Genomic DNA, 9099 nt, shown 5'->3' on the forward strand with positions numbered 1-9099 from the left:
CAAAACCCGTACTTCTGGAACTGGGTTTCAAAACCCGAGGTTGATTTCTCAACAAGGACCCTTCATTCTCAATATATATATATATATATATATAAAAAATCATTTTATTTTTTTAAAATAATGCATATTTTAAAATAAATTGATATTCATCTCACCTATCAACCCAGTCAAAAGTTAATTAAGATGGGCCCAGATCTTTAATGAAAAATGCTAAAATGATAAAAAATATTTACTATGATTCTCATATATCTGACATCATCTGACATGTGATATGTACATATTCATAAATATATTTTCTCGTGATACGAGTAAAAATCATTTATGCTTATGTTTGCATGTCCATGTCAAAATTGTGACAATCACAATAAATACTATATCACCCCAACACGACTCATCTTTAATACATTACATGCTCCAAAATATATTACAGATGTATTAACTAAGATAGCTGTGATGATACCTTGACCAAAAATAAAATAAAATTAGATCATCTATAAAGCTGTAAAAAATTAATAGGAAGCCCTAAGTCGGAAGCACATCTCTATTGACCTAACCTTCCCCCTCTTTCTTTTGATTAAAGAAATATAGCAAAACTTAATGGGATGGTTGACTCCCTCTACCACTCATTACATTTAAACATAAATTATAGTATACAGTTTATAAAACCCAGCACATCACCTACTTGTATAATTATATAATTTAATTTTCTCTTTAGTAGAAAATCCCATATTTTCAATCATTTATTTTAATAGTTATTAATTTAATATTTGCTAATAACATTATGACAGCTCTAAAGACAAAAACAACAACAACAAAAAACTGAAAAAGAAAAAAACTAATAACTTAAATAATGAGACTTCTGAGTTATTAACCTCAACCAAGTCTATGCAAATACGGCGTCAAACGGAGAAAGAGATAGACGTCCTTATTCCCGTAGACTTGACGATTAATTGTTGAATCTCCTTCTTTTTGTTTTAATTTTAGTCGTCCACGTCTCTCTCTCTTTCCCAATCCCTCTTCTGTTAATGTTAGTCATCACGGCTTGGAAACGGACGTCGCATCTTTAACGGAAGTCTCAACTCCAATGTTACCCATTGTGGCTGATTGTACAGTCAGCACAGACATACTGGGTGATGAAGGGCCATCAGCATTGGAAGCAAGAAGAGGATTGTTGTTAATGCTGTTAAGGTTCCTTGAGTGACACGTGGCAGTTGAGATTGCAGTTGCAAGGGATATGGGCATCAGACAAAGACCCTTCCCTTGTAGATACTGCATGGCCGTCCCCATATCCTCTTCCATGAGCTTTGCAACCTGATGCTCCGTTACTGTTAGACTATCGTTAGATGATGCCGTCTGCGTTCCGTTACTGTTCCGTCCCATGCCCCCACCACTCCCACTCGCCTGGATACAATCACCTCCTCCCTAAAAGACAAAAAAAAAAAAAAAAAATTATTTATTTAATATACATATAGAAAATTAACAAGGCAAAAAAAAAGGTCTTCAAGTAGTTGTACATTTGTACTGGGTAGTCCTTGCTTTATTAGAAGAGAAAGAAAAGCATGGGCATTTTTGGAATCAAATAAATAAAAAAAAAAAAAAGGTAAATCACGCGTGCTGTTTTTTTTGTCGTTTTGTCTATGGTGAGAGACACAGAAAGATGGGATTTTGAAATCTGAATTGAATTTTTTTTTTTTTTTTTATGACGCGTACATAACAAACAGGTTTACTTGCAAGTAATTATTTTGCTATTTTGGGAAATTAGTTTTTCACAAAAATCTAGAAAAATAGCAAACTTATCGCCATAAATAAATGAAACTAAATTCCCTTTAATTTAATTCAATTTAAAGACCTAATTACAAATTTTAATTATTTTTTGTGACGTTTACACAACCATTTTCTTCACTCTTTTTCTATCTTTGGAAAAGAAAACAGGTTTACAAGTTAAAAATTTTCCTATTTTTAGGGGAGAGAAGATTTCTAAAAATTGGGTTTTCTCAAAAATCATAAAAAAAAAAGCTTGATAAACATAGAGAGTTTCTATTAACACACCATGTTTTCCTTATAACGCACCAAATAGGAGGATTAAATTTTAAATAAATAAAGATAAATTCCATTTTATGTGGTCCAATTTATGATCTAACATCAAAAATTAATTATTTTCAATAATATTTTTAACTAAAATGTCAAATAAATACCTCCGAGGACATATCAGCCACGAGGGGTGCAACAGCTGCTGCACCGCCCAACCTGCTCATGCTCAGTACCTGAACACCAAAAATAAAAATTAAAAAATCAGAGATTCTAAAACAAAGAAGTAAATGTGAGGGACTTATTTAATTTTTCTTCTTTATTAATTATTATTAAATCAGTAAAAATGGAGTTTTTTTTTTTTTCTTGGGAGTTGTAGAAGAAATAAACAAATATTTAATTTACCTTGACTTGAAGTTGAAGGAATTTCACATAGTCGATGATCTCGTCCAGCATGGAAGCCTTGTCTGTCTGTCATTCGAAAATCAAAATAATTCAGAAACTACAACTAGAAATCATTCAAAGTTCCTCAAAAGAAAGAAAAAAAAAAAACATAAACAAATACAAAATGACAAACCTTATTCGCATTGGGCACCAGTTCTTGCAGAGCTTTCATTCTATCTGCGATTCTCTCCCTCCGTAACTGCAAACCCCAATCATTTTTTAAATAAAGTAATAAAGAGAGAGAGAGAGAGAGAGAGAGAGAGAGAGAAAGAGATAGAGAGAGAGAGAGAGAGAGAGAGAGAGAGAGTTACTCGTTCAGCGATACTGTGTGGATCGGTGGCTTGGCCTCTTCTTGCCCTAACTTTCTGTCTGAGAGGAGCGGCGCCACTACCACCAGCAGACCCAGAAGCCTGAGCTTGGTTCATCGAAGTCGCTGGAGCACCAAAGCTTTGTGTCGAAATTGATCCACTCTACCCAAAAAAATAATATTAATTAATTAAATATAGAAATATTAGATTAATAAACCCTATAAAAAAAAAAAAAAGGAAATTTACGAGCACCTGAGGGTGGTGGTAGTGTTGCTGGTTTGATGTTTGACCGTTACGAGGCAGAGATCCAGTTAAACCATTAAAGAGACCTTGAACCGAACCTTCTCCGCCCTAAAATTTCAACAAAAAAATATATTTTTTTCAAGAAGTTTTAGAGAGAGAAAAAAGAGGAGAGAGAGAGAGAGAGACTTTACAGCAACATTGTCGTGGGATCGATCGAGGAGAAGACGAGAATCAGAAGAATCAGTGCTTCCTAGGGTTAGAGGTAAAGGGAAAAACCCAGAATCACCTCCACCTCTGGAAAGGAGTAACTGTTGTTGATGAATCGCCATTGATTTAGGTGAATTTCCGCTAATATGATGCTGTCGAAGTCGCGAAGCAAGCATCGAAGACTCATCGTAAGGGTAATGGAGGTTCTCTTGCTGAGAATTCAGAGGATCTTCAGATAAATCTCTCGATTTGTTTCCTCCAATAGGGATGTTAAACAGTTTGTTATTGTTGGTGGATGTGGAATTAGAATTAGGGTTTTGGGGATTAAGGTCCCAAGGAGATTTAGGGTTTCCATGAATGTCAGGCCATGAAGGAAGATTAGATAGCATCTGATCAAGGAAATCATCATGGGTTGAATGATCAAAATGGGAACCTTGAACTTGAATCTGTGGGTTTGAGATCTGTTGTTGGTGGTGATTGTTTTGGAGCTCTTGAAGAGACATTTCAGAAGGGTTTAAGCTATTTGTTAAAGAACTCATTCCTTGCATCTCACTACTGCAAGGCTGCATAGATATTAGATACAGAAACGAGAGAGAGAGAGAGAGAGAGACGAAACTTGAAAGACTTTAAAGGGAAGGTAAGAGAGTCTGTTCTGGTTATCTCACTTGAGTGGAGAGAAGAAGAAGACTGAGACCATTTGGTTTCTTCTTTGTTGTTTCTTAGCAAAAGGAAAGCTTCTTTGTTTTGCTTTGGTCCTTTCTTCGTTAAATACTTTCTCTATCCTTTGTAAAGGAGCAGATGTAGCTATGGTTAGGGATATTTGACCCTACTCGGGTTAACTTTATCACTCGTCACTCAGTTACCCGGTTATGTTAGGGTTACCTTTCGGTTCTAATATGAAATATCGAAAATACCCCCTTACATGGGAAAGAGTTGGTGATGCCATCCAATTCCTTGACTCATTGCCAGGTGATATACTCTTTTTGAGTGTGAAATGTTTGACCCCCCACCCCCAATAAATCAGAAATCAGTGATTCTAGTTTTGGGTGTTGATTTCTTTTCTCAATTATTAGGTTGCATATTTTCCCATCTTCCGGACTTGTACTCCATCATCATTTCTATATAGTTTCGGCTGATAATATTTGATCGAGGAAAAAATTGATATACATTCTGAAACATTTCGATACTTATCGATAAATGATCTAAATATTCAATGTTTCAGAGCCAGTGTTTTGTATAGGTGTTGGTCTATAATGATATCTATCGACTAATGTATTTAGTCAAGATTTTGATGAAGTAAAATAATATAGGATAGAATTTATGCATCTTTGCCTTCGAAACTTTCTCCTTTTTATAGTCGTTGTCACTCCTCGATTATACTTGGATTCAGTATTGTTGGAATCACTTTTATCGTACAAAATATCCTCTTGCCTAGGGATAGTTTTGTGACACACTAGACATTGGGTCAAGAGGCTAATTCTTAAATTAGAAACAATGCAAAGGGCTTCTCTTATCGCGATCCATTACAAAGATTCTTATGATAACGTTGTTAGTTTTTACGATTGGATTCTGCGACTGGAAAAAGTTGGATTCTATAACTAGAAAAAACTGTGAATAGAAAAAACTTGTTTGATATAACGTTGTAGAAGTGTTGTGCTATTTATTATAATTTGACAATTTCTATTTGATACAAATGTTGGATTCTGGTAAAACAATCGTAACACTCTTAATCGTATAATAAGACATTAGAATGCTCTAAAATGATTACAATGAATAGAATCACACTATAATTGTAATAAAACTAAATATTTTAATTAATTTTATACTAAAAATAAAAATATGAATAATGAAAATAATTTTTTAATATTAATTTATTTAATAAAATGACCATAAATTTTATGATTCTACCAATATTTTGGGAGCATCTCCTCTAAGGTTAAGATGAATATAGTGACTCGATCTTGTGCTGATAAATATCTATGCATTTTTAACAAATCATGTTCTTCCAAAACACAAAATTCGAATCCAAATGTAAACAACTATTTCATGGTTGTCTATGAACATAATTTTCTTCTAACCAATGTGTCCCTACTTATCTCATTCGAACTAAGAAGAAAACTTATTGATATGCAATCATGTTCGAGAATCGGGTTTTGTTAGTTTTCATCTAATAAGTAGTCTAATTTCATTAATTGAATGAATGAAGATGGTGATGTGCAAATACAAACTAAGATGAGAGACTTACCTTGCTGTTGGTTGATAGAATCGAGCTTCAATGGTAGAGATTGCAGTTGAGCAAATGGATTGAACAACTAGTGGAGAAGAGGAAAGATCGAGCTTCACAAATGCAACTAGGTTTTTTGGATATTAGGTACACAATTCGTGTCTTTTCTCAAGAACACGAGCGGAAAAATTGTAAAAAAATCACCGCCATTTACACAATGATATTAAAAACACCGCAGACACAATTTTGAAAACCGAGGAAAAACTTGCTCATGAAAACCGCGTTTTTTTTTTTTTTCTTATTTCAAAAATTTGTAATAAGTAATCAAGATTTTTCAATCAAGCAAGTCAACATGTGTGTGGAAAATACTTTTGTACCACAAAAGCACGAAAAGCGCGTTTCGAGAGCGCTATCATACAGGACCAAAGTTTCTGACCAGGCGTGAGGTTATGGGCCCCCTAAGCCCATGTTGAAAAATGCTTGACTCCATTTGTCAATATTATTGATTTTGGTGTGTAAAAAAACAAAAATGTGGTCAATATATTGTGACATGAGGTCTTCTTTTTAACTGCATTACGTGGCTAATAAGCAGATTAGGTGCCTAACGTTATACTTACAACTTACAACTCACATCCATTTAAAATCGGCTAACGGGGAGATAAATTTAAATTTTAAAAAGCCGGCAAAACAATTTAATTAGTTATTATTCATATAAGTCAAACATTTAGGTAAGATGTTTATTCTGTTTTTTATCTTTTATAAATAGAGAAACGATAATCAGGATTCTGGCCACGTGGCAGGGTGGTGTCAATGGATCCCTTTTCATTGGAATGGATTTAGAGTCGGATCTCTTGAACCCGAACCGATTGAAAATCAAAATCATTTTAATATGGTTCCTAAAAGAACCAAACTGGATCCAACCCATTAACATCCCAAATCTTACATGAAAGGAAATATCTGGATTGGCATCCGTGGTCTCATGAATAATGACCATAAAAAGATGTAATTCAGACCATTAAAATATAGAATTTATCGAAAGATATATGATATAACCTTATCCTGGCTTGGGATATATATCTTGTCTCGGTCATTGAATTCATGTTTTAATGATCAAAGACGTCATGGTTTAGGACCTTAATCTTGAGCCACTAAAGACTAAAGTAAATTCTAGTAAAGTTAGGACTTAAACAACCTACAACTCTGTCAAACTAAGTCCTGAATATAAAATACAAGTTTATCTGAAAATGTCACATTCTTACTTCTTAATTGTACTCTGATGTAAGGTCCGTATGGATATCAGATAATCTAGTCGTACAATGAACTTTTTATACTTGGGTGCTATTGATACAAAATTAAAATTTATTCTACCATTTCTTTTCTTAAAAAAAATATAAAAAAAATTGATTTGAAGCTTAATGTAATTTTTCATGTTCCCTTCGATTTTGTCTCTTTCTGACATAACTACACTATAAAGAAGTAGGCTGAAAAGCCGTAGTGCGCTAGTAGCAAACTACGGAGCAAGTGACGAAACTACACTTGAGATTGGGATCTGCAAGAGATTAGTCAAGTCAAGCCGTAGTGCGCTAGTAGCAAACTCCGGCCCCACCCAGCAAGCGGAGGCTGAAAAGCCGTAGCGCGTCAGTAGCAAGATACGGCTCAGCCAAAAAGCCATCTCGCTATTGAGCGCTCTACTGATATCTAGTGTAGTTCCGTCAGGTGTAGTGTAGTCAGGGTCCCCCGAATAGTCCGATTTTTCCTCCACGGTGATAAGGAGCTAAAAGATCCACTACTTTAATCCTACTTCTCGATTAATGGTTAGGTCTGAACTCTACAATGGAGCTCTTAATTAATTTGTTCCCAAGTAAATCTTCTCAGTCTTTATTAACTCGAGGCTCTCTCATTTCATTATTTAATTATAATAAATATTATATTTATGTGTTATTTATTATTATTATCAATATTATTCATCTAATTATTACTCTAAATTATTAATTTGAATTATAAATTGGGATGGAAGGACAAAGGCCCTTGGATTGGTGTCCCCTCCGATCAAGAATTGGGACTTCACAATCACTAGCTAATATGATTTTATCTCATGTCTTCCTTCGTTCATGGTTCAATATTTTGGTGTATTAGGTGTAAAAGAACCACACCAAAAGAAAAGGTCAATAAAAAAATAAAAATAAAAAGATGTTATTTAATCATAGGTCTAACTGATTATCGTATATGTATTGTAAATATGCACTTTATGAATAATGCAGTCAAAATACTAGGAATTAGACCTAATATGATTTCAAATAGTAAAACTTCAATCATTTCAATTTGTTTGAAAGAGGAAAAAAAGATAGGTAATATCCATTCCTAAATATTTGTTATAGATTTTACATTTGATTATGATTTAAGATCAACTTTTCTATTCAAATTATAATGCTAGAATGCGTTGAACTGTTGATCCATGTGCATCTGATGATGTATATGTTGAAATAAACAAGAAATTGATCAAGTACACTATTTACATGGTTCAGCTATGGCTACGAAAGATGAGAAATTTTCAATTTATTTGAGAATAATTGCAAGCTTAATAAAACCTCAAAGTTTTCAAATCCAAAACCTGCTCTCTTGTGGTTACCAAGTCTTTCTCCTTCCCAAATTTCAATTTGCACATGAAATTATAAAATTAGGTAAAAAAGTAACTCGAAAATTAACTCCCATCTTTGGACGGGAATGTGCTGCCCCGTGCACCCCCCTCAAACAGTTTAGCATGGAATTGGATCTTTGGAATTATAGTCCCTTCTGCCAATACAAAGCTACCTTCAATAGAAGATTAGGTATAACCATGACAAGTTTATAATGACTTTTCTCGAGCCTAAAATCTAATCCGAATTTTGTTTGAACCCTTTTGAATTGGTCTAGGACTTGGCATGTTTAGGCCCGTTATGGCTCAACTATGATGCAGCCCCTCCATTTAGAAATCTTAGATATTAGCTGGCCCACCCGTAATCCATTTGTCGACACCCCATAAAATTGTCAATCCAATGCATGCAGATTGGGCCTGTATAAAATGATAGTATGCCATGTATTATATTTCAATAACTTGGATGGTTATGTTTGTTTTCATTTGCCAATTAGCCAACTTTTGAAATGGACTTGAGCCTGACCTGACCCAAAGATGGTTTAATAAAACTATGGACAATGGTACTCAAGAAAGTCAATTGGAGGTTTTAGAGTGAGTGACTACATCTTGCAAAAGTATGTCACTGGGCCTTTTGTTTCGGGTTTTGTATTTCACCTACTTTTCAGGGACAATAGATCCAATTCATAATGAAAAAAATAAAATAATTAATAATGGAAACAACTTGGGGTAGGGAATATATTGGCCTGATCTGAGTAATCTGATTCTCATTCCTAAAGTCTTATATCCTTTCTAAACCATTTTTAATTCAAACAAATTGGATCAGACCCGTAATCCACTTGCACCCATGACTATGGGTCAGATTATTAGCAAATCTCCTAATGTTTCAAAATAAGGCTAGTAGTCAATGTTCCCCACATTAGTTTTTCAAAGTCAAACCGCCTCCTAATTATATTGAAAAAAGAACTGTTACTGGCACCTCAACTTTTACTTATTACATTTCAATTAGAAAA

At 34.0% G+C, this 9099-nt stretch overlaps 1 protein-coding gene across 1 annotated transcript; it reads right to left on the reverse strand.

Moving 5' to 3' along the window:
* Positions 1-727: 727 nt before the first annotated feature.
* LOC147389170 (bHLH transcription factor RHL1-like) lies at positions 728-3988 on the reverse strand. The gene is made up of 7 exons (XM_086418733.1): positions 3215-3988; positions 3033-3131; positions 2784-2942; positions 2606-2671; positions 2434-2499; positions 2196-2264; positions 728-1422 (listed from the first exon to the last, which is right to left on the reverse strand). The coding sequence occupies exons 1-7, from the start codon at positions 3797-3799 to the stop codon at positions 1036-1038; spliced, it is 1431 nt and encodes a 476-aa protein (XP_086274859.1). The 5' UTR covers positions 3800-3988; the 3' UTR covers positions 728-1035.
* Between the last annotated feature and the right edge of the window lie 5111 nt (positions 3989-9099).

This window comes from Akebia trifoliata, chromosome 12 (genome assembly GCF_017979445.1).
Source record: "Akebia trifoliata isolate Shusen 1 chromosome 12, ASM1797944v1, whole genome shotgun sequence".
Lineage (NCBI taxonomy): Eukaryota > Viridiplantae > Streptophyta > Magnoliopsida > Ranunculales > Lardizabalaceae > Akebia > Akebia trifoliata.

Excerpts from the sequence above, each read along its gene's own strand:
- LOC147389170 (XM_086418733.1), bottom strand. The coding sequence starts at position 3,799 with ATGCAGCCTTGCAGTAGTGAGATGCAAGGAATGAGTTCTTTAACAAAT. Across the intron at positions 2,500-2,605 it reads TGGTGCCCAATGCGAATAAG|ACAGACAAGGCTTCCATGCT; the intron begins GTTTGTCATTTT and ends TTCGAATGACAG. Across the intron at positions 1,423-2,195 it reads TGGCTGATATGTCCTCGGAG|GGAGGAGGTGATTGTATCCA; the intron begins GTATTTATTTGA and ends TTTGTCTTTTAG.